Source organism: Crocuta crocuta, unplaced genomic scaffold (genome assembly GCF_008692635.1).
Source record: "Crocuta crocuta isolate KB4526 unplaced genomic scaffold, BGI_CrCroc_1.0 scaffold35, whole genome shotgun sequence".
NCBI classification, from domain to species: Eukaryota; Metazoa; Chordata; class Mammalia; order Carnivora; family Hyaenidae; genus Crocuta; species Crocuta crocuta.
The window spans coordinates 4848473-4874136 of NW_027530625.1; the positions used below are offsets into that span (position 1 = coordinate 4848473).

At 55.2% G+C, this 25664-nt stretch overlaps 1 protein-coding gene and 1 pseudogene across 1 annotated transcript in view; one reads left to right on the top strand and one right to left on the bottom strand.

The window, feature by feature from the left end:
- EEIG1 (estrogen-induced osteoclastogenesis regulator 1) overlaps positions 1-15149 on the bottom strand; it is a 33599-nt gene extending 18450 nt beyond the window's left edge. The window contains exon 1 of the mRNA XM_077768285.1: positions 14660-15149. Coding sequence (XP_077624411.1) covers positions 14660-14805 — 146 coding nt within the window. The 5' untranslated portion in view covers positions 14806-15149. The remainder of the gene's footprint in view (positions 1-14659) is intronic.
- Positions 15150-21984: 6835 nt separating this feature from the next.
- LOC144235083 (U2 spliceosomal RNA) lies at positions 21985-22128 on the top strand (annotated as a pseudogene).
- The last annotated feature ends 3536 nt before the right edge of the window (positions 22129-25664 follow it).

Sequence of the window (25664 nt, forward strand, 5' to 3'; positions counted from 1 at the left end):
AGGCTCCAGGCTCTGAGCTGGCAGTCAGCACAGAGCCCGACGCGGGGCTCGAACCCACAAACCGCGAGATCGTGACCTAAACGAAAGTCGGATGCTTAACCAACTAAGCCACCCAGGCGCCCCAATGTGGTTTTTTTTAAAAGCGTGACTGAGGGGGAAATGAACTCATCTGGAAGTTCATAACATTGCACTGAGGTCCGGGGCCACAAAGCCACCATGGGGAATGACCCCCGGCAATGGCAGAGGCCCCATGCAAGACCCCTGACGGGTGGCTAGGACCCTGACACTGCTATGACCTCGATGGACTGTGGGCTCCGGGGACAGGGACCCGGCCTGGCTGGGCACCCTCGGCCTCCATGTACATCGGCAGTGACAGGAGGCACAGTGAGCGCCTGTCTCAGAAAGAGGCGGAGCGTGACAGAATTAAAACCGATGAGCATCTATGGGGAAAAGTCACAAGTAAGACGTTTGTTAAGAAAACAGCACTGGGGTGCCGGCTCTTGATTTCTGCTCAGGTCGTCATCTCACGGTTCCGAGTCCCGCATCAGACTCTCCGCTGACTGCACGGAGCCTGCTTGGCATGGTCTCTCGCCACCCCTGCCCCCCCCCCAATAAATAAATAAACTTAATAATAAAAAAAAAGAAAAGAAAACACAGGACTGTGCGTCGCCCCTGCTTGTCCTGCTGACGTGGCTCAGGATGCGCGGGAAAACGGAACTATAAAGATGAAGCCCAGAGGAGATGGTCCAGGAGCCTGGACTCCGGGCTTCGGGGTGCGTTCGTCTGCACGCTGGCCTGAGGGGACAGGTCAAAGGAAGGAGAGAGCTCACAGCAGGTGTGGCTAGGGTGGGATGAGGGACCACCAGGACCATTTTCTTCATTTCTGTCCAAGAACCATTTCTATAATCGAAATGTAAATTGAGAAATGAGAAAAGGGCGTGAGATTAGAAGGGATGGTCAAAAGCAAAAGAGCTCTGACCCTCACCTCCCCGATTCGAGGCCTGGGCCCACACTCGCCCTCCTTCAGGACCAGGCGCCCCTCCAGCCTGGGGCTTCGGGCACGAGTGCCCAGCACCATGCTGCCGGGCACAGGTAATTACAGAGACTGGGTTTTCAGGGGAGTTTCGTTTTTAGCTTTAAGATCTACAATTAGACGTCCAAGCCCCAGGAGGCAGGGCGAGCCCTCCACCCACCACAGCCCACTGTGGCCTTCCCAGTGGCAGAATTCTGTTATTTCTGGGTTGTCCTGAAATAGGACAGAGCACCACACCATGCTGCCGTCGTCAGGCCAGCAGAACTCCCTTGGAACCCCCCCCCACCCCCGGCCGGCCCCAAATCCCGAGCGGGGCCTCTATTACACACCCACAAAGACTTACTGTGGGTGCTGGCTTGGCCCGGGGCCCGGGTGGGTGTGGGGACACGGCGGGAACAGCCCTCCTGGAGGAGTCCCCGGTTGAGTGGGGGAGACAGATGCTACACAAGTGACTGACAACTGCCGCCAGCCTCCGAGAGTGCAGACAGGGGCCTGACCTGGTCTGGGGCAGTGACACCAGAGCTGGGACCTCAAGGTGAGGTTGGCCAGCTGAAGATTAGATGAGATGTCCTAGGCCATGGGAACGGCCCAAGAGGACCCAGAGAGAAAGGGGTGGCTCCCAGGAAGAGGGAAGACAAGGCCAGGGAGGGGTGGGACCAGGCTGGTGAGGGGCCCCAGGAGGTCCATCTCAGGGAGCCCGGACTTCGTCATCTGCAGAAGGGGGACACTGCCCAGCGCCTGAGGCCGTCACAGGGTGACTCCATGGTGCCACGCCCAGCTCCTTCCTACTCATCAGCAGGATGGGGCACACAGAGAATTCTGTCAGCTCGGTGTGTGGCCGCATCTTCCTGGTATCTGCTGTGTGCCAGAAACCAAGACAGCTGGCCGCCACTGGGGCCTCACACAGATGACGACGGTGTTTCATCTGTCACCACTGTCTCCCCAGAGCCTGGGCCAGAGCTGCATAGAGTGCGACTCTCACTCTAGATCACCTTTCCCCTCCTCCCCCAGGCTCATCTTTAATTTAATCAATAGCCAAATCAGATCCTATCCGGGGAGCCTGGTGGCTCAGTCGGTTGGGCATCCGACTTCGGCTCAGGTCATGATCTCATGGTTCATGGGTTCGAGCTCTGCGTTGGGCTCTGTGCTGACAGCCAGCTCAGAGCCTGGATCCTGTTTCAGATTCCGTGTCTCCCTCTCTCTCTGACCGTCCCCTGCTCATGCTGTCTCTCTCTCTCAGAGATAAACATTAAAAAAAAAAAATCCTGTCCATTGAGCTCTTTCTACAGGACAGTGTTTCATCCACATGACCAACCTGAGTTCTACCACAATCCTATGAGGTGTGTGCCATTATCGTTCCCAATGTACAGATGGAGAAACTGAGGTCCAGAGAAGGGGAGGATAGGCCCTGACTCACAAAACAACAGGGTCGGATGCCAGCCTGAGGTGGCCTGACATCACGGCCCGGCTTCACCTCTTTGGCCCCAGCCACTGCAGAGCCTCAAAGGCCATGAAGGACGGCGGGCCAGGTTGAACTGAGCCCTCACGCGCAGCCTCTCAGAGAGACGCGGGACTCCCAGCTGGAGCCAGGGTCTAGGCTTCATGGTTCCCCAAGGTCAGCTCATGGCCATGTCCCTGACCCCCAGCCCAGACGGGCGTTCCAACCCAGGAAGTGCAGCAAGCTCCCAGAGCCTTAGCAGCCCTGGCATCTCCCCATGAAGGGTTGGCAGGGAGAGAGCCACCTCTGGACACAGGCTGTCTGTGGCCCCCAGGGTCCTGGCAGACAGGAACCAGATGGGCCCTTCGGTGCCTCTCCCTGGAGCCCGACCAAAGACGCAGCACAGCCGGCAGTTACGAGAGCAGTGCTCTAACCCCTGAGCTATGTATAGAGCTTCGTTACAGCTGGCAGTTACCAGAGGGGCAGAATCAGGAGGAGGGAACCCGGGGTGTCAATGGGGCAGCCCAGGCCCTACCAGGGCAGGGTGCCCTGACCTCAGCACTACTGACGTTCTGAGAGGGAAATCCTGGGCCGGGGCAGGGCGGGGGCGGGGGGTCCTCCTGTGCATCGTAGGGCACTCTGCAGCATCCTGCCGGTAGCCAGCTGTGACCACCAAAAATGTCTTTAGACACTGCCAGCTGTCTCCCCAGGGGACAAAGTCACCCCATGAAGCATCACTGCTGCAGGCCTTGGGCCGAACGTCTGATACAAGCTCTCCTGTGATTCTGATGCAGGAGCTGGGCCCCCACCTAAGAGAAGTTACATCCGCCAGAACTGAGTGGGACCCTGGGGACCCCTCAGCCCCAGCTGCGCTCCTGGGTTCCTGGGAAAGCTGGCCCCTATAACGACAGGTAACCAGAGCAATGCTGCACCACCTAAGTCCCTCCCAGCTGGTCCAGCAGCCCCGGGGAAGGGGGTGCCATCCCGGTGCCCAGCCTGCTCCTCCTCGGCCGCACCCACTCCATCAGCTCCAGGCCTTGGCTGGGTTCCTGGAGGAAGGAGCAGTCGGTTGCAGTGATGCAACCCAGGTTCCCGGCTGATGAAACCCAGCCCAGGCTGGGAGAGGCAAGAGTCTAATAAGGAAACAATTTAAATCTACAACATCTGCCTGTGCTTCCCCAAAGAGAAGAGAGTACAGCCGCCTGGGGAGGGGCCACCGCGGGGAGCAGCCAAGGGCATCCATCCAGGGGCTGTGAGGCGTAGAGCTCCCATCCCGGCAACGTGGCCAACGTGGCAGCCCAGCGGCATCGGGCTCCTGCTGGGAGTTCAGGGCCACATGCAAGGGAAGCAGTTTGCTGCAGTTCTGACACGGCCGGCTGCTCCTCCTGCGACAGGATGAGGCAGTAGTCGGTTCCTAGAAGCCGGCCACTCTGTGCTGACATCAGAGTGCTGGGGATGGGGTTGGGGAGCGGGGCTCACCAGCCTCCCCAAGTCCTCTTCTCTGCCCCCCTGCCTATAAGAGTCCTGCTGCTGGCCCGGGAGGAAAGGCTGGCACCAGCAAGTGACGCATGGAAGTACAGAATGGACAGCCCACTGGGGGCATCAGAAACTCCAAACTGGAAAAGGGGGTAGGGGGTCAGCCAAACCACTCAGGCTAGTGGGGAAGCATCAGGGTTAGGAGTAAGATTTCTGCAGTCAGATGCACCTGAGTTTGAATCCTGCCAACTCACCAGCCCAATAACCTTGAGCTAAATCAAAACCCCAAAGGGGCAAGGTGCCAGCTTCCCCATTTTACAGACACAGCTACATAGCCTCTCTGCCCCAGCCTCCCCACGTCTCAGGCGAGGGCCTGTGGATGCTCTTCTCAAGTGGCAACAGTGGGCCATTCCCTCTTGTTCAAAGAGCCCAAGAGGAGAGTGGGCCATTGAAGACATCCAAAGTAGACCGCTAGCTCTGACCAAGTGCAGATCCAGTCCCCATGTACCTGGGCGGAGATGCCCCCACTACCCAGTGTGGCCCAGGCTGGCTCCTGCTTCCTAGGCATCCAGGCACATGTGCCAGGGGGTACTCAAGCATTAACTCTCTGCAGGCATGACTGCTACCTACTTGAGCAAACTCTCGAGAAGTCTTCTGGTCACACAGGAGGTGCTGATGTGTCCCAAGCTCGACCTCAGGAGCCCAGCCCCTGGGGGCACTCATGTGGAATGGGGGATGTGGCTGCAGCCATCATTAGTAACTCCGACAGTGGTCCAGCAGGAAGCCAGGCATGCCAGGCCCCTAACGGAGCCTCCCCTTGCCTACCCCAGGACCACATATCTGGATATTTCCCCAGGCCTTGAACCCGTGGCTCAGGCACGCATGCCCAGGCTGCTCTTGGCTGACTCACATCTGGGTGACGTTTGAATCATCCAAGGAAGACAAACAGGAGGAAGGGAATCCCATCCCCAGAGTCCTGTCCCTTGAATGGCTGGACTTAAGGGAGTCAGGGGCATGTCCCTGTCCTCTGAGCCCCTATCCTAGTGGGGTTCACTAGGCCTTCCAGGTAAGCACCCTTCCCCCATCTACTTACTGTAGCTGGACAAACCACTTCCTCTTCTGGGTCTGGGTCTTAGGTGAAAACAAAACAAGGCTTTTGTGTCTCAGAGCATGGAGCTCCTAGAGGCAGGGCCTCTGTCTCACTCACTGCTGCTTCTGAGCCCTGGGGATGGCACCTGGCACACAGTAGGTCTTCAGTAAGTATCTGATGACTAAATCAGTGACCTTCACAGACCTGCTGCCAACGAGGGCTGCCACAGACCTTCTTGCAATGCTCTTTCCGTCTCCAGGAAAAGGGCCTCCCAGCTGCGGTTGAGCCATGTCCTCTGGCTCTCTGCAGAGTCCAAGGGGTCAAGAGTTATCGCTACCTCTGGATCTGTCCCCAGGTGTCCCCACTGTCCCACACACAGCTCCCTGGTCTTCTGAGGTGAAGGAGGAATACCCAGAGACCAGTCAGAGTCAGAGTCATGTCTCCTCATAGACTCAGACCTGTTTTTCCAGCCATCTTCAGCATCTCTCCAAGATTCCAACCGCAGGACAGAAAGCTCAGGGTCAGGTGGGACCACGAGGCCATCACTCACCATCCTCTACCTCCTCAACACCTGATTCTCCTACAGACGCATGCCCCCTGACCCTGGGCCAATCACTGCCTCTGTCATTCTTTTATGCCGCATTTACTACACTGGGCCGGGCCGGAGGGGGACACTGGAGATACATNTACCTGATTCTCCTACAGACGCATGCCCTGACCCTGGGCCAATCACTGCCTCTGTCATTCATTTATGCCGCATTTACTACACTGGGCCGGGCCGGAGGGGGACACTGGAGATACATCCCAAGCAAGCCTTGGCATCAGTCTTGGCTGCAGCCAAAATGGGCATGGATGGCCATTCTCACTCATGTCTGTGTGATCCCTCTTCAGCCAACTCAAAACGTTTAGGAGGGGCTGGAGCCTTCTCTTGGCACTCACTGAGAGTACCCAGTCAGTCAAAGGGCCTTTCCCAATAAAAGGGGCCAGGGCCAGAGCAGGTGGGAAAAGCCAGTGCCTCCCCTCCCCTTTGGTACTCGGCACTTCTCTGAGAGTGGATGGGACTAATGGTCTCCCCCGGCTCATGGGCCCCAGGTCCAGGACCACGGCTGCCTTGGCCACTGCTGGGCCCAGTGCCCAGTCAGGGCAGTAGCCTGGCTTGAGGCACAAATGTTGGCTGACTGGGTAAACGACAGAAAGAGAGAAGAGAAACAATGAACAGGAGAGATGGAACAATGTGGACCTTTCCTTTCTGCTTCCAGCTCTGGATCCCCTCCAACAATTGACCTGGATTCACACCAATCACTGCCAGCCTTCGCTGAGCACTTACTCTGTGCCAGGTGCTATGCTGGGTACACAACAGGTGTTAATCCACTTAATCCAAACACCAAACAGCTTATTGCCCCATTTCGCAGAGGAGGAAAGGGAAGGTTTAGAGAGATTTCTGTTGTCTGGCAGCCTCCAGAGCCCTCCTCCCTCTGAACTGCCAAGTCCCGCGGTCCAGAAGCCCCTGCCGGGGTTTGCAAGCAGCAGAAGGAAAATCTGCAGCCAGAGAAGACCGCTGGAGGCTGCCAAGATGAGTTACAGCCTCGTAAACAGGAGTGATGCTTATCAGGTCAGGATGGCTCAGGCTGCCTTGCCAGCAAGGCTGATGGCCTCCTCCAGGCTTCCAGGCACCCAAGGAGCTTCAGTTTTGTCTAGAGGCGCCTAGCACTCCGGAGGCGTGGGAGCATCTCGCGGCCGTTGCTGACACACATGGGTGCACACACATCGTCAGCTCACAGAGGCTCAGCACAGCGCCCTGGAACCAGCCCCCAAGAAGAAGAACAGGGCCCCAGAAGTCCTCCCAGGCGTGACTGCCACCCCGGCAAAGAAAACCTCATCCTGACTTGTATCAGGTGGGTTTTTGAATCAGATTGCTTTTGAACTTTATATAAACAACATCACACAACGTGCTCTTGCCGCTTCCTTCCCTCGACGTCGTTGGTGACGCCCGTCCTGGCTGTGAGGAACAGCGGCGTGTTCGTTCTCACTGCAGCCGGGGCTCCAGCCTTGTTTTTGAACCATTCCGTGATGACAGAGGTGGGGAGCTGGCCCTCTCAGCGGAAGGCCACCTCCCATTCTGCACACTGGAGCCCCGGGGGGGTCATGGCTGGCCCTGGTGGTCCTGAAATACAAGTCTGACTCTTCTGGGGCTCCCCGCCTCGGAGAGGTCCAACCCCCTCCCCCCATGGTCTCCTGTCACTCCAAGCCCCCAGGCCACTGGCTCCTCCCTGCTCTTGTCCTAGCCCTCCCTCTGCCCCAGGGTGCTTTTCCCCACTACCTGCCCACTCTTCACTGGGACCAAACCCAGCATCAATTTCTGTGTGGCGCAGGGGAGGGCTGTGATTGCAGGACTTTGCCCCCAGGAGCCACCACGGGCCCTACACACAGGTGCTCAGGAAATTGTCCCTGAGGGACTGGGGGCCACAGGTGTGCTGCCCCCACATGTCTGCTTGCATAGAGGATGCAGTGGGAGGAGAAGATGCCGGGCCTGCAGACGGGACCCAGACTTCTGCCTTCCCCAGAGCCGCCCCCAGCACTGGGCTATGCACCTTCTCCCCCGTCGGCAAGTTTCATCTGTGTCTGGCTGCCAGGTACATGCCCCTGTGCCAAGTAGGTAGCCCCCACCCCCACATGAGCACCCCCACACCATTTGATGGAGGAAGAAGCCAAGGCTGAGAAGACAAGGCCTCTGGCCACAGTCGCAGAGCCGGCGAGCAGCTGCCAAGGTCCAAGAGCAAAGCCCGGGGCTTGTCCTCCCCATCCCGCAGAGGGGGCATCCCCACCTCCTCAGAGGGTCTACCCAACACAACCCATCGGTGCCCTTAGCTGCCTCTCAGTCATACCCTCTGAGCCCATGGTGGTGCCCAGCTGCCTACTACATGGGTCAGGGCAGCTCCTGACACAGACTGATACCTCTGGCCCCAGGGTGGGGAGGGGCTGGACCCAAGCAGCTGGCAGTGGCTGGCACATGATCTGGCACACGATCCAGCACCATCAGTGCCCATACTGGTTCGGTGCCAAGGGTGAAAAGTCTCAGCCCCGTGGCAGCAACGACCGGCAGCAGGAAGCCCCAGGACTAAGATGCAGTGAAGGCCGCTGCATTTGGGGAAGAAGTGAAGAGATAGGTACAGAACCTGTCGTGTCCTGAGATAAGGGCCCACAGTGGATGCATAAGGCAGGAGAGTCTATGGGAGGCTTCCTATAGGAGGTAGCTCTTGGGCGGAGCAGGAGTTTAGCCTAGTGAAGCAGCGGGGGAAGGGAGCCTGAGGTCAAGGTAACTGCATAAACAAATAACTAGAAGAGTGAGGTCTGGTGGGAGCCAGGGGAGCGCCAGGGGCCTCCCACCCACCAAGGGGCCCCTGGGTGCCTCACCTGCTCCACTGTCTCCAGCAGAGTCTGACGCTGAGGCCCTCCACCTCAAATGGGGGGCTGTCTTCAGCCTGTCAGAGTGGGTTCCAAAGCTGGCTGTAGAGAGGGTCCCTTTCCGCAGGCAGGAGCCCAGCCCAGGGCCCTCCTGGGGACAGTGCCCCAGCGCTCTCCTGGCTCAGAGCCAAGCGCCCCAAGCTTCTAACCAATGGGGGCAAAAAAGCACAGAGGCCCACTGGGGCACCTGGGTGGCTCAGTTGGTTCAGCGTCCGGCTCTTGATCTCAGCTCAGGTCATGATTCCACAGTGGTTCTGGGTTCGAGCCCTGTGTTGGGCTCTGTGCTGACAGCGAGGGTCCTGCTTGGGATTCTCTCTCTCCCCTTCCTTGCCCACTTGCTTGCTCTCTCTCTCTCTCAAAATATAAACTAAAAAAAAAAAAGGCACAGTCATGGAGACCCACCGGGGACCCTGTGCAAAGAAGTGCCAGCTGCCATGGGACCGGTAGGGGGAGGGGGTGAGAACTGAGGTGTGCCCCCCAGCCCACCGCTGTCACTCAGCCCGGGGACGAGGCTGGCCTGCAGTGTGCACTATGCTTCTAGCATGTGCCAGAAGCCAAGCTGGACGTGTGACAGGCATTATCTCACTGTGTCCTCCCAAGAGCACTGTGAGGCAGGCACGACCAGCCCCACTTGGTAGGGTCTAAGGGGCTAAGTCCCTTGCCCAAGGTCACACAGGCAGCAAGAGGCAGGACAGGAATGCCCTTCCCAGTCCTATGGCAGGGGCAAGGCACCAGCCTAATGCAACTTGCAGAACATCTTCCATCAGAGCTTCCTCCTCCCGACTGTTGAACCAAGGTGGCTGGGAGGGGAGGCAGGGAGCGGCTGGCTGGCCACTCTCAGTTGACATGTGGGTAGGAACGGGGCGGAGGGGGGGGATGGTGGCAACTCCAGGCCTGCATGTGGGAGCCGTTCCAAACCCAAAGTGCCAAAAAAGGCTCAGAGCAGAGACCGTGGGTTTGCAACCACGGACCCAACCAGACACCATTGCCAGGCACAGACTGGGCAGTTTAAGGCCTCACCAAGGCCATCAAAGGCATGGTGTGACCTCATGGAGAGCCAGAAGGCCCAGGAGATGACAGAGTTTGGGTCACAGGGCACCTCTGAAGCCCTGGGAGCTTGTCTGGTAAGTTACAGGTCACTTTCTAAGCAAACCTGAGGTTTCTGCCCTGCTCGGACCTTGCTGCGGCTGTCTGGCAGGATGAAGATAAACTTATACTGGCTGCCGTGGTGTTATAGTGCCCACCCCCAGAGACAGGCAAGTGACCACAGGGTCGCCCCATGGCAGTCACCAGACTCCATATGCTGAGTCCTCAGGCTCCTGGGGCATGTGACTAGACACACCAGTGGCTGCCACAAGGCTCAGCAGGGTTTTCCCAAATGCAAGCCAGGATTTCCAGGGACCGAACAAGCAGAGTTTAAGGGCACTTGGGACCCTCAGACACACGATGTCACTGCTGCTAAGAATGCCTGGCCACAGCTGGAGGCGAGGAGCAGGCCTCAGGGAACAGCCTTGGCTCCGCAGAGTCAGATCACCTCAGGCCAGGGCACTGCTGCTGCCAGGCTGGCAGACAGGTGGCAGGGGCTGCCAGGGCAGCACCTGCCAAAGGTGTGGCCAGCTGGCAGCCAAGGCCAGGTCCAAGGAGCAGACACCAAGCCCAAGCACAGGCTGGACAGCTTCAGGCTTCACCAAGGGCACTGGCAGCACGGGCCAACCCTGCAGGGACCCAGTGGCTGGCCTGGTGCCAGAGCCTGGCTGCCTGGGGTGGCCTCTATGGCTTGCCAGAAGTACTTCTCTCCCCAAGTGGCTGCCTCCTCGTGCCCTCCCCGCCCCCGCCCGCACAAGGAAGGCCTTCCGCAGGGGCCCTAGGGACCAGGCAGGACCTCATACAACGAGGGACACAGACTATGGCAGAACTCCAAGGGTGTCCAGTGGGGTCAGGAGCCTAGAGCAGCAGCCCAGCGAGAAGGCAGCCGTGAAGCCCCTTGGGCCAAATGCTGCCACGCGGCACTTCTGCCAGATACCCAAGTTAAATGAAATCGAAAGTCAGGGTTTTTATTCTGTCAAAAACTATTCGAGCACAGTACAGGGCAGCCAACCCAAGCTGTATGTGGCTGCCGTGCACCCTCTGAACTCCCATCTTCCAGCAGCCACTGAGCACGAGGTGCAGGGCCAGCCGCTTCAGGATCAGGAAACCCTCCTGCCCACTCGGCCTGCCCACCTTCTCTCCAGTCTGCCCACTCTTCTCGCTCCCCCCCTCCCCCCACCATGCAGCCAGGCCAACAAAACCCACCCGGCCAATTCCAACCTCCCTTAGTGGGTGCTGGTCAGGCGCCCTTGCGTCTTCCCCACTCAGCAGCTGAGAGCCATCATCCTGATGGGCAAGCCAGGCCCCACGGCTCCCCTGCCCCTAAGCTGGACCCTGAAGGCCAGGAGTGGTCAGGCCTGGCGATTCCTCATCTTCATTTGCACCAGCCCCCCCAACCCATTGGCTAAGGAGGTGCTCTCCTCTGGCAAGGACCTACTATAATGTAAAGCAACACCTCCTCTCTCCCTCCCCTGGCACCGCCAGCACGTGCACGGGCCAGGCCACAGGACGCGTGCCAACTGGGCGCAGCGTCCTCTTGGGATGTTTGGGATTCTTCTGGCTCGGAGGATAGATTGGCTCAAGGCTGGAGGCCTGCCCTCAGCTTGCCATGGAGACACCACGGCCCAGCCTACTGCCTCCAAGCTCACCAGCCGTGGCTGGCACCTCTGCATCCCTCCCAGGACCCCGGGAAAGCCTTCCAAATGTCATCTGGATGCATCTGCCTGGAAGGCCTCCAAGCAGGGACCTTGGCAAATGCCGTCTGTGCCCCGGTGCCAGCCCATGCCTGGCCCCCAATCTACAGCAGCGATTTTAGCTTCAGCCCCACTGATGGCCCTAGGGCCCTCTTTCCTCAGCTATCACAGGGCCTAGCCTGGTGCCTAGAAAGCATCCAAACCTGGGCTTTCCCATATCACCCAACCTAAAGTCTGGGGACATCACATGGGCTATAGCTGCTTCCGACCCTCTGCTACGTAGGCCAGGCAGGACTTCGGAGCTGGGCCTGCCCGATTTAAATCACAGCTTTGCCACTTTGCCACTCCCTAGCTGAGTGCCATGGGCCCTCCACTCCAGGTGTCCTGACCCCAGTTTCCTCATCAGCTCATGGAGTGGTTCCAGGGCTCAACTGATCATACATTCAAGGCCCTCAGCAGGTCCCTGGCTCACAGTAAGGACACGTCAAAGGCAATTTAAACCCTAATGAGAAAAAGGTTATCTTCCCAACTGCATTACCAGCTGGGCGACCGGCATGCAGCTTCACCTCTCTGGCCTCAGTGGTCCTCCGGATGGCCAAGGGGATTAACGGACATACTGCCTGCAGAACACCGGCCCTCGGAACGCGGTAGCTGTGACGATCGCTGCTCGGAAGGCCTCACAAGGATGAGGCTAGGGAGCAGCGCGACATACCACCTGTTCTACCTGCTCAAATTGGGTCAGGCTGGAGCTGTGTACCCGGCTGTTGCCATGGTACCCAAAGCAAGGAAACACTCCAGCTAGGAAGGCGGGTGCTGCAGGGGTGGGGCCACAGGCCTGCTTCACTCAGACAACACCCATGCCACCACCAGCAGTCTCTGGGCCACCCCAGGGGTCCCTGGGGTTGGGAAGAGTATGCTGTTGGATCTGGGCCCAGGATCTGACCAGGCCTCATCACCTCTGATCCTACCCCAAGTCCAAAACAATGGGGCCTTGGCCATCTGGAGGGGTGGGCTGGGAGGCGGGGCTCCCAGGCTGCAGAACAGGATGGGTGGGCTGGGAGTGGAGGTGGAAGGAGCCCAGGCACCCCTATCTCCTGGGCAAAAGCCAAGGCAGCTCTAAAGCAGCCTCGGGTCCCAACATCACTGTCTGCTCTCTCCAGCCACACCTGCCCAGCAACAGCCAGGTACCTGCTGAGCGTCCAGCCTTGGGGGCTCAGCTCTTCTTTCCACAAGCCTCTCAGTTTTCGTCCAGGATGAGGGCTGGGAAGAGCTGTTGGGCTCAGCTGGGTTCAGGGAATCCATGGCCCCTTGCCAGGAGGGAAGGAGGAGAGGCAGAGGTGAAATCCACACGCTGTGGGCCAAACCCTAGAAGTTTCCAAGCTTTCCTAGATGAGGAGGCAGGTTGAGGGCAATGGAAAGGCTGCCAGGTGGGGTGACAGTGGCCCCAGTGCCTGGGAGGAGACCTCAGTCTGCAGCTAGATACTGGTTCCTCAATGGGATTCAATACCCTGCTCACATACAGGCCCTCTGCTGACTCCAGCTGGTCCCTTCAACTGGATGGCTGGGGCCTGGGGCCCAGACCCCTCTGCCATGGTAACTACAACCGCTGCAACCATTTGCCCGAGCCAGACGTGGCAATACCCATTATCCTCACAACTCTATGGACAAGTATGACTTCTCCCATTTCACAGACAAGGCAACAAAGGCTCAAAGGTAGAACAGGGTAGTGGTTAAAAGCACACCCCAAGTCTGGATCTGGGCTCTGCTGCATTTGCTCAGGCAAATCACTCCTTCCCCGAGTCTCAAGTTTTCACCTCTGTAAAGTGGGGATAATAATCCTACAGCGCCCCCTCCCCACCTCGACCCTGCTCCATGGCATAGTCAAGGAATTAAGGAAGACGCGCTAAGAAAACAGGCAGCACAACACCAACAATTGCTGGTTCTTGGAATCCAAGAGGTAAGGTGACTTGCCCCGAGGTCACCTGGTCACTGAGTGGCCGACCCCAGACCCTAGCTCTGAGCACAACCCCTTCCCCGAAACCATGGGCTGCTATGTGGGTGGCCACGGGGATCACAGGCTTCCCAGGCAGCGGAGGACCGCCACCAGCCCCCACAGCAAAGGGCAGCCCTTCTCTGAATTCCTCAGATAAGCAATTCCTGGCAGACCGGGGAGCCTCCAGGCCTGAGTGGGCCCAAGTGCAGAGAAAAGGCGCCCCACCCTGTCCACACCAGAGATTCCTAAATCTGGGTTAGGCTGTATACCCACCCACCCCTTACCCCATCCCACCCTCGTATTCCCAGACCACCCGATTCATCCAACAGGTCTCCAGATAGGCCAAGTCAAGTTGACAACTACCTCCCGTGAGGTCCCTGGAAAGCCCTTACTTCCTCTTTCCGGGCCTCAGTTTCTCCATTGCAGTTTCTCAGTTTCTCCATCGCAGTTTCTCAGTTTCTCCCATCGCAGAACCATGAAGCATCTCCAGCTAACTGGGCCCACCAAAGGGGGCCCGAGCAGCAAAGGGACAGACCAGCGAAGGGAACCAGCGTGTCCTAGGCCCTGGGCCAGGCCCTGTACTGCATTCTATCTACTGAAACTTCTCAACTCTTACAGAGACCTGTGCTGGGCCCAGAAAGTGACAAATCTAGGACTCAAACCCGCATCTGTCAGACTCCGAGACACTCTCCCCACCACAGGCCCAAACTATGGGATCCCAGGTGGGCCCAGTCAGTGGGGGCAGCTTGGGAACTCAGTCGCCCTCAGCAATGAGCTGGACAGCTGGACATGCAGGATGGGGAAGAACACAAAACCAAACTAGACTGAGCCTCTTTCAGAGAGAGTGGCGGCCTCCTTGACAAGGGCATTTGCAATGCAAAACAGCCCAGCCACAGCCAAAAGAGGACAGTCACTCAGAGAGGGCTGGGCAGGCCAAAATCCAGCCACCTCCATCCATCCAGACCAGGAGTGCCTGGGAACCTGTGGCTGGCCCAGGCTCTAAATCATATGACAGCCAAAGTGGCCAGCTGGGTGCAAGGTGGCCTGGAATACTGCTGCCCGCCTCAGCCCTTCCAGGCACAAACCCCCGTGGGCTCTTTGTGCAAGTCTGAGGAAAGGGTCTGCGTGCAGGGCCCCAAGAGGGGGCTGAAAGAATGAACCCCCACCTATCCAGCTGGTCACCTGCGGAAGGGCGCCTGGCGCCCCACCAGCTTCTCAGGCCCAGACCTCCCAGATCACTTAGCCCTGCCTTGTGCAAACCTGCCCCAGACATACATAATCCCCAGAACTTTCCAGGCCCACAGGGGCGCTTCCACGTGCCAAGTGCCTAGCTCTGGCTCATCGTCCCCCCTCCCCTTGCAGGCGCGGCTGCCCCGGCTCCTACCTTGAGGACAAGCTGACAAAATCCCCGCCATCCAGCAGCCGGACTTTGCAGAAGAGGACTCCGTTCACGAAGGGGACCGCAGTCAGCTCCTCCAGGGTGAAAGTGGTTTGGAATTTGAATTTCTTCTTCTTCATCAAGAAAGCCATGAGCGAGTTCCCTGAGTCTGAAGCCCCGAAGGCCAAAAAAAGGGGGGAAGCCAGAAATCCCCAGGATTCCTTTCCCTACACCACACCCCCTCCTCAAAACATCAGAGCCGGATCCCGCCCAGATGGTGGCGAAGGCGGCCGAGCGGGCGGGGATCTGAGTCCGGAGGGCCCAGGTCTGAGCGACCAGTCCAGTTCGCGGGCCGGTTGGCTTCACCGTCGGGGAGCCGGGGCAAGGAGGGGCTCGGAATGGCCGGGGGCTTCACCGGCATGTAAACAGCGGGGCATGGCCCGGGAGGCAGGGGTAGGGGTGGCGGGCGGCGCGGGAGCTGCTGGGCTGGAGGGCAGCATCCCGCACCGNGCCCCGACAAGGCAGTGGGAGGTCGCGGGGCGGGAAGCCCAGGCTGGTCCGGCAAGGAGGAGGGCGCGAGCGGAAGAAAAGAAGAAACAATGAAAAGAAACAATATGAACTCTAGGGCTGTAATGGCCCTCCAGTGTCCCCCCAGACTTGAGCTCGTTAGACACTAAATCGGGCCCCAGAGGTAGTGAGTCCATTTTTCGGGGAAAAAAACAAAACAAAACAAAACAAAAAACCCACCCAGAGAGGCGGCCAAGACTAGACCAAGCAGGTTCTTCGCCTGGGAATCTAGTTCCGAGTACTGAAGAGGAAGTGTCTGTAAAGGCTTAGCCGAGGGAGTGACTTGGAGCAGTTCATCAGGCAACCCGTGCTAGACCCAGCTTCTCCCCCAACCTGCTTTCCAAGCCTTTGTTGTCGGTTCGCTTCTTAGCTACTTGTGGCTGGTCCCTCTGACTACGTTCACTCCCCAGGGTGCAGAGACCGCTTCTGGAGCCTCGTACTTCCCAGACTCTGGACACATTGTAGTTCATTCATTCAGCCCCCAAATGTTACCGGGTTAGCAGTCTGCTCCCAGCTATGTGAGCCGTGGCCTCTCCTCCGAGCCTCTCTAAGCCAAAGATCAAGTGGCGAAGCAGCGTGAGACACAGGCAGCAACAAATCTGCTAGATGACAACTGTGATTGTGGATATACAGGGGCCTGGAGGAGCCCAGTGGAGGCAGGGATGCGGGCGGAGGGACAAGACTTCTCACACAAAGTTATCAGAGCCATAGCTGGTTGCATGCATGCCCTGAGTTAGGCAGGGCCCATGCAGAGGGAGCCTCTAGAAGCCTGGAGAAGAGAGTGGCTACTTCATCTGGCTGCACTGAGATCTGAGGAACGCGGGGCAGCAAAAGATGCACCTGAAAGACCTGTGGCGTGGTTGGATCTTGCAGAGTCTTGTAGACCAGGTAAGGAGGGGAGCCACTCACAAGTTTGGAACAAGAGAGTGACCCAGACTTGTTCTCTGTTGTTTAAGAAGCTTGCTCTGGGAGTAGGTAGTGTGGAGGGGGAGAATATGGGAAACAGGGGCGAGGGGCCTTGTGTTGATCGAGGCCAGAAGCGATGAAGGCAGAACCTCAGAGTGGAGAGAAAACCAGAGGATGGGTTTGAGAGGCATTTGGGAGACAGACACTGAATGGACTTGGGGCTGAGTTGGGTCCAGACATGGCACAGAGGGCTCCAATTTCTGATTTCTTTCTGCTTCCCGGCCATAAAATGGGTAGCAACCCATACTTCTCTCCGGTTTGTCCCATCATTTAGAAAACAATTTGGGCAGATAGGTGAAAAATTAGGACAGCGGCTCTCACTGCTCTCACATATCCCCATTTATAGCTAAGGTAGTTGAGACCTGGAGAGTTTAGAGCATTTGACTCCAGTCTAGACCCTGGAGCATAGGCGCCAGAGGGCTAAACTGTACTGCCCACACTGTGGGGTGTGTTCCCCTTACTGATCCTAGCTGGGCCTGCTCGCCAGGGGAAGATCCTGTGCCTACTTGCCCCCAGGAGGGGATTTCAGAGGAGAGGACCAGCCAAGGAGGTCTCAAGGCCTGGCTGGCTCCTCATCTGTGACCATGAGTAACCCCAGACTGCTCTAACAGGAAGCCGGGTGGGCCTGGCTTCCAGACTTAGCTCGGATGGGGTATGTCTCTCTCTGTAGCCTCAGGGCTCGGAGCCCAGGAAGTTTCCCTTTCCTCATTTCCCAGATGGTGCCTGGGGAAGGGAGAGAGACTGCCGCCAGTTCAGGATGCTGAGAAACCCGTGTTAGGATCCTGGCTCTGCTGCACTGGGACAGTGTAGCCTTGGTTTGGGACACTGAGGCCTGGGGACTCCAAAGAGAGAGAGGGTTGAGGATGATGTGGCTGGAACCACATGCTCGGAAGCCATCAGAGCAGGGTTCAAAACCTGGCTGATACAACACCGACCACCAGTTGTCACATTAACTTTGGTTGGAGTTTTGCCTGCATAGACAGGAGTCTTGAGGGTTACACCCTAAACTTTTATTTATTTATTTTTTAAATCTCAGAGCCGTAGTTTCTCACCTGTAAAAGGGGAATAGAAATACCAACCTGGGGCGCCTGCCTGGCTGAGTCGATCCAGCATGTGACTCTTGATCTTAGGGTTGTGAGTTCAAGCCCCACATGCGGCATACAGCTTACTTAAAAATTAAAAAAAAAAAAAAGAATATCCACTTTTTCAGAAAGTTGTGAGGACTTCAAGAGGCTACACCTGCAAGCAGCTTAGGTCCGAAGGGACATGGAGATCTGAGCGAGGGGTCTGCAGGGAGCCCCGGGCCAGCACTTTCCCAGTTCTCCAGCACCCTCCAAATTCCCAAGTATAACCTGTCCTACCTACCCAAGGCCCCGAGCAGACATATAACTAACAAGATAATCCAGACCAGCGGCCTGGAGAGGGAAATGGAGGGAGTTCAGGTTTTCTTCCAAGCCCAAAGGGACACCATTGGAGGAGGTAAGCAGGTTGGTGACAGGATCCAAAATGCCTCTTTCAAAGTTCTTTCTGGCTACGTGGAGATTGGATTGATGGCCGGATTTGATGGCAGACAAGGACAGGAGCAGGCAGACGGGCGAGGAAGCCGCATGGCCATACAGGAGACTGTACAGACCTGGGTGGAGCCAGCGTGCTGTGGCGAGAAAGGGGACACATTGCAGAGGAAGCACTCAGCATTTCCTGAGCAACAATAATAGCTACTCAAGTAGAACTTTTTGAAGATTCCCAGGGTTTTGAATTTGACTGACTGCTGCAGCATTCTTTGTTTTTCTTAATGTTTATTTATTTATTTTGGGGGGTAGAAGGGGCAGAGAGAGAGAGAGAGAGAGAGAGAATCCCAAGCAGACTGTGTGCTGACAGCGCAGAGCTTCAACTCACAAACCATGAAATCATGACCTGAGCCAAAATCAAGAGTTGGGACATGTAACTGACGGAGCCACCCAGGCACCCCGCCACCAGGTTCTTGAAGTCGGGATAAAAGTGAGCATAAGCACTGGAATAGGTGTGAGGAAGGAGTAGAGGGAACAGAAGAATTTAGTGGGACTGTAGTTTCTAGAAGAGAATCACAGCTGCAGAAAGTGGGAGATCTCCGAGACTCCTTACCCTAGTCTGGCCTCGGACAGTCTCCTGTCATGCTGTTTACCTCTCTCCCCCATTAGCATGAAGTATGAGCTTCACAGGGTCAGACACCTCATCTTTGGGGTCCCTATGTCCATTTCAGGGCCTGCCACATGAGAGATACTCCATAAATGCTATCAAAGGAATGGCTGCACAGATGCACACATGATGTATATGCGCATATATGTGCGTATGCATGGGTGGATGGGTAAATGGATAGAGGAGTGGATGGATGATGAACCAAACCACTGCCTATGCTAAAACTCCTCAATGTTGCCAATAACTACCAAAATTCAATGTGCACAATACCTCTTAAAGCATGTTACCAAGGAGCATCTGGGTGGCTCTGTCGGTTAAGCGTTCGACTTCAGCTCAGGTCATGATCTTGAAGGTCCTGAGTTCGGGCCCCACATCAGGCTGTTTGCTGACAGCTTGGGATTCTCTCTCTCTCTCTCTCTCTCTCTCCCCCCCGTCCCNGATGAACCAAACCACTGCCTATACTAAAACTCCTCAATGTTGCCAATAACTACCAAATTTCAATGTGCACAATACCTTTTAAAGCATGTTACCAAGGAGCATCTGGGTGGCTCTGTCAGTTAAGCGTTCGACTTCAGCTCAGGTCATGATCTTGTAGGTCCTGAGTTCGGGCCCCACATCAGGCTGTTTGCTGACAGCTTAGGATTCTCTCTCTCTCTCTCTCTCTCTCTCCCCCCCGTCCCTCCCCCCTCTCAAAATGAATNTCCCCTCTCAAAATGAATAAATAAACTTTAAAACAATAAGTAAATAAAGTTACCCAGGGGTGCCTGGCTGGCTCAGTTGGAAGAACATGCAGCTCTTGATCTCAGGGTCGTGATTTCAAGNCCTCTCAAAATGAATAAATGAACTTTAAAACAATAAATAAATAAAGTTACCCAGGGGTGCCTGGCTGGCTCAGTTGGAAGAACATGCAGCTCTTGATCTCAGGGTCGTGATTTCAAGTCCTATATTGGGTGTAGAGATTACTTAAATACATTTTTAAATCTTTTTTTTTAATGTTTTATTTATTTCTGAGAGAGAGAGAGCAAGCAGGGGAGGGTCAGAGAGAGAGGGAGACACAGAATCTGAAACAGGCTCCAGGCTCTGAGCTAGCTGTCAGCACAGAGCCCGACGTGGAGCTCAAACTCACGAACCGTGAGACCCTGACCTGAGCCGAAGTCGGACGCTCAACCAACTGAGCCACCCAGGCGCCCCTTAAATATATTCTTAAACAACTTTTTAAAATTCTATAAAAAAGAGTAAGTTACCCCAATAGCAGTCCTCACTCATGCATGCAGAGATAGGTATGCAAGGCGGTTCCTGCACCCTCGTAGAGTACACACAAGTATTGAAACCACCCTGACGCCTGGCAGTGCGAAGAAGGAAGCCTTGAGAGCAAGCGCTGTGCTTTGCTCTCTGCTCCATCCTCGGCACCCAGAACAGTGCCTGGTACGCGACGGAGCTCAATCGATATTTGGCACATGAAGGCAAGCGTCATTGATGAGAGGTTACGCGGTGGCTGAGAAGGATGTGGGAGATGTGTGTGTGGCCGAGGAAGGAACTGCTTACCCTTCTGTGGCAAAGCAAGTCACAGAATAGTACATGAAGGGTGAGCTTATATTTTGCCAAGAAGCATGGGTATCTTTACGTGTGTATAGAGAAGAATCTTGAAGGATACACCCTAAACTGCTACCAGAGGCTTCCATCTGGGGAGAGAGTTTACAGGGAAACTTTTACCTTATTTTAACGAATTTGGGGGGATATTGTTTGTTTTTTATAATACGATGAATTCATTTTGTGGTTTAATAATACGTAAAGCTATTACAAGCAAAAATATATAAGGGTATTATTTCCATGCTTCCCCATCACCCTCTGGATAATCAAAGGTCCTTAGCCTGGCATTCAAGACCCTCTGGAAGCAACAGCTCAGCCTCTCACTGCCTGCCTCCCTCAGGCCCCTGTAGCCCCGCCCAAAGATTCTGGCCTTGTCCCCTGCCCACCTGGTGACCCCTACCAAGCATGGAGCTTCAGCTCTAGCATCTTCTCCCACCCGATGCCCCCATGCCAGACACTGTGCCCACTCCCTGCTCTGTGCCCTCAAGTCACCGACCATCTGCGTGCAGAGAAAATGAGAGCCCGCCGTCTGTTTGCTGTCACAATAAGTGGTGCATATTTGGCACTCATTGGAAGGGAGGGCGGGACGGAAGAAGCGAGGGAAAAAGGAAAGAAAGGGAAAGAAAGGGGAAAGAGGAAACTGAGGTGGGGTGGAGAATGTCACTGGCCCAGATCACCCTCAGGGCAGCCACCCAGCTGGCCGGCTCTCTGTCACCTGACACCCCGCACAGAGTGCCACGCCAAGGCGCCTTCCCAGCTTTGCTTGCCAAGGGCGGTCGCTGCTGATTCACCGGTGACTGGGCTCCAATTATTTGCAGAACTGGAATGGCTGCTGAGCCACCACAGCAGCTGACCAAGCGCATATTGATTTGTGCTGCGTCCCTTGCTAATGTCTGAGCCAGTCACACAAGAAGATAAAGGCGCCAAAGAACTCGCCCACAGGGTTCCATCCTGCTTAAACCTCCCACGGCCAAGTCCACAAGTATCCCCATTGACCAGCCGACACTGCCCTTCCCAACCTAAGCCTGACCATCACTCATGGAGAGTAGTCATGGTTCAGAACACAGGATCTGGAGTCAGGTGGCCTTGGGTTCCAGCCGAGGGATTACGGAGTCAAAGAGTCTTTACATACTTACTGTTGAAAAATGTGACCAAACTGCCTTCCAAAAAGGTTGGACCCACTTATTCTCCCACCAAGAGTCTAAGATAAGCCCCCATGCCCACATTTTCTCCATCTTTACCAATCTGTTTGACCAAAACAATAAAAATAAGAAAGCTATACTACTGGACATTTTTTTCGCTAGAATCTTTTTCAATTTTCCTTTTTTTTTTTCTGTAAATTGCCTGGCCTATCCTTGTCTATTTTTTCCAGTTGAAGTAGTCATCTTTTTGTTGTTCTTATTTGTTTATGGTAGCTTATTACATATTATGGATATCAACCTCTGTTATAGTTCACTATTAAAGTATTACTTCTACTTAAGCAGTTGTCTTTGGACTTTATGGTGTCTTTTTGCCTCACAGAAGCCCCTTACAAAGCTCCAGCTAAGAGATAGGAGTCCATGGAGAGAGGTAGGTTGGGAGTCAGGAGCCCAGGTTTTGAGTTCCACCCCTATCACTGACTCACTGTGTGACTTTGTCTGTTAAATAAGAGCATTGAATTAATTGGTATCCGAGGACCTGTCCACCTTCACAGTCTAGACCAGCACTATTGATAGAAGTTCTGCAGTTCAGATATGGACTATCCATATCTGAACTATCCAATATGGTAACCATTAGCCACATGTGGCTATAGAGAATTTAAAATGTGGCTAATGTGGCAGTGCCTGGGTGGCTCAGTTGGTTGGGCGACCGACTGCAGCTCAGGTCACGATCTCTCATTTTGTGAGTTCAAGCCCCACCTCGGGCTCTGTGCTGACAGCTCAGAGCCTGGAGCCTGCTTCTGGTTCTGTGTCTCCCTCTCTCCCTGCTCTTCCCCCCTGCCCATGCTCTGTCTCTCTCTCTCAAAAAATAAACATTAAAAAATAAAATGTGGCATCGCTTCTCGGCCTTTTGGCTAAGATCAAGTGTAGTATCTGTTCTTACCAGTTTAAAACATAAAATGTGGCTAGTGTGACTGAGGAACTGAATTTTATTTTATTATTTTATCTTTTTTCTAGGAACTGAATTTTAAACTCCATTTAATTTAAATTTAAATTTTAAATAGCCTCAGGGGGCTAATGATGGCCATATTGGACAGTATGGGTCTGGATGGCCTAGATCCCCCTAACCCCTGAGCGAGCTGCAATACAGTTATACCTAAGGCAGGGATAGAGAGTCCCTGTGTGACTTAAGGCAGGTTGCTCCACCTCTCTGAACCTCAGTTTTCCCATCTTGTCCACTGGGTCCCCCAGCAGTCCCTGCCTCCTGGGGTTTTGGGGGAGATTCGAACAGTGAGTGTGGAAAGGCCGAGGCCCAATGCCTGACCTGACACTGTGCAAAATCAGGCCAGATTCCCAGGCTAAAACATGACAGTGTGTTTACCCCATTGCCATCGTGTCCAGAGACCTGTGGGTGCCTTTGCCGAGAGCCACCCACCTCCCCCTGTGCCTTTGAGGGCAGCCTTACTTTCGTACACCGTGGCTTCGGCTCCAGCAGGCCTTAAGCCCAGGACTCCAAATCACTAACCACACAAAGTCCAAACTCCAGCCTGTGTTCTGGGCTCTGAGCGCTGGCCCTGCCCTTCCAGTCCGGTCCTAGAACAACCCGCAGGTCAGCCCAGCAGGCTCCGCGGTCTCCACCAAGCACTTCATTCCTCCATTTTCATTCACAGTGTTTGTCACACCATGTGCCCTGGGGCTGGGGCTGCGCTGGGGGGCTGGGGGGGGGACACACAGGTGTGGCCCTGGCGATGAGAGCTGTGGCACACTTGGGGGTCAAGGGGAGTTCAGGAAGGGGTGGGAACGCAGAGTGGGCCTGCCCTGGTGTGTGTGGCTCAATGGGTGGAAGTCAGCCAGGAGAGAGGAATTGGCGGAACGTCTAAACTGAGAAGATGTAGGAGCCTCGAATCTGTGAGAGGTGAGGACAAGGCTAGAAAAGTAGGCAGCCCTCATCCCAAAGGAGGGCTTTGCAGGCTGTGGTAATGATGCTGTGCTTTATCCTAAAGGGAATGGGGAGCCATGGAAGGTGTTAGAGAGAGGCCAGCTCCCTACATGACCTTTGCCTCCCTGTAAGAACCAGGAATGTATTCCCTTTAACTTTCGTTTCTCTGCCTGTGTCACCTGGGTCTCAAGATATTTCATGAGCACACAGTTCCCAGGGCCTTTCTGCCCAAAGTGACCTGGGTGCAAATGCCAGCCCCGCCACTCCCTGGCCCTATCGCTTCACACAAGTTATTACCCTCTTTCACCTTCAGTGTCCTCACCCATAAAAATGGAGATAATGACACCTTTGCACAGCTGAAGTATGAGGGAAAAGTGTGTGGCACAGAGCCACTTGGGAAATGGAGTGCAGCTGAATTCCTTCGGCCCAAAGTCAAACTAAAGGCTTGGAGGGGGCTGGAGGGGGCGTCCGAAAGAGCAGACCAGAGTCCTATTTCTGGGAAGCGTCCCCAGGGCCCTGCTGGCCCTGAGCGGGGTGTAGGGGTCGGCTGAGGCCTTGTTCGGGCAGCCTGACTGTATGCAAGGTGAGCTCAAACGAGACACCCCCGCCCCCCACTGCCGAGCTAGACTTCTGGACCCCCAGCCAGTGGGGCCAGGAGTTGGCAGTGAACACAGAGCTTACATAACTGGTCAGGAGTCCGGCACCTCTGACCCAGTGATCGGGGCCGTGTTTACCCAGAAGAGGTGTTTCCAGGTCACCACCCTGTCCCCTTACACACACACACACACACACACACACACACACACACACACGCAAGCCCTTAGCCCTTGCTGAGCTCTGCTTATTTTCTGAATTCTTAGCCGCAGTCCCTGATGCTACTGTCAGCAACAGCTCTTACTTTTAAATGTGAAAATCATCAAAGGTGCCATTGAATGGCGAGGCACTGGGGGAGCAGTGGGGGACAGGGGCCACAGCAGGGACCTGCGAGCAGAGCAGAGTATGAGCCCCAGACTCCTCCTCCTCAGCTCTATGACCTGGAGCCAGTCCCTTGGACGCTCTTAGCCTCAGTTTTAACAGCTGTAAAATGGTTTTAGTGATCATACTTGCCTCATGAAATTCTTTTGAGGATTCAACGAGGGCGTAATGTATAAAGGACTTTGCAAATTACCTGGCACTGGGACGCCTGGGGGGGCTTCTAGTCAGTTAAGCGTCCGACTTCGGCTCAGGTCATGATCTCACGGTTCATGGGTTCGAGCCCCGCGTTGGGCTCTGTGCTGATGGCTAGCTCAGAGCCTGGAGCCTGTTTCAGATTCTGTATCTCCCTCTCTCTCTGACCCTCCCCTGCTCATGCTGCGTCTCTCTCTCTCTCAGAAATAAATAAAACATTAAAAAAAATTCAAATTACCTGGCACCTAGGAAGTGCTCATCAAGTGTTAGCTACTAACATCACACAGTATTTGGTAACCTGTCCCTTCTACTCAACTCATGAGAAACCTCTCGCCATCAACAGTAGGGAATTAACACTTGAGATTTCCTGGCACATCCCGAACTCCCAATGGCCTAGGATCACAGGGCTGCAAGCTGGGAATCCCAAATGTTAACCTCCTGTTTGGCCTTGGGGTCCCACCCTCTTAGACCTTAGTCCCCACTTACTTCCCACTTGTGCGGTGTGAGGGTGGAGACGGATGTTTGCTAAAAGCCCTGCTCTCTGATTCCGCATCTCAGAACTATAGAGCCCCAGAGCCTGCACCTCACCTCTCCTTCCTTCCCTCAGCAAACATCACCCAGGGTTCGAGTTCCAATTCTGCCGCTTCATGGCTGTGTGATCTTAGAGAAGTTATGAAACCTCTCTGTGCCTCAGCTTCCTGATCTCTAAGATGAGAATATTGTGATGAGTAGAGAATGATATTTGTAAAGTGCTTATAATCGTTCTTGTTTGACTGGAACAAAAACTGAGTGTCCACACCGTGCCAGGCACTGAGAGGTAAGCACTGGGACATAAGTGTGGACAACAGACAAGAGTTTTTACCTCAGTGAGGATTTTTTGGGGGGAGGGGGGTAGAGGTGGCTAGAAATCAACACCAATGATGAGCCCCAAGGCAGGTTTGACCATTCTCCTACAAGGGGGGTTGACTTTAAAAAGGGCCTTGATGGTATTGGGGCGCCGGGGTGGCTTAGTTGGTTAAGCGTCCGACTTTCGCTTAGGTCATGATCTCGCGGTACATGGGTTCGGGCNTAAAAAATATAATAAAAAGGGCCTTGATGGGGCGCCTGGGTGGCTTAGTCGGTTAGGCGTCCGACTTTCGCTTAGGTCATGATCTCACGGTTCGTGAGTTCAAGCCCTGCCTCCGGTGAGCTCAAGCTGGACTTCTGGTGAGCCCAAGCCCCACTTCAGGTGAGCTTGAGCCCCGCTTTGAGTGAACACGAGGCCTGTTTCTTTCTCTCTGTGTCCCTCATAGGATACTCTCTCTTCCTCTCTCTCTCTACCCTTGCTAACTTGTGCCCTCCCTCTCTCTCTCTAAAAAAAAAAACAAATCTTTTAAAAAATGAGACAAATTATAAAACTAAAATTAGGATGTTGGGGCGCCTGGGTGGCTTAGTCGGTTAAGCATCCGACTTTCGCTTAGGTCATGAT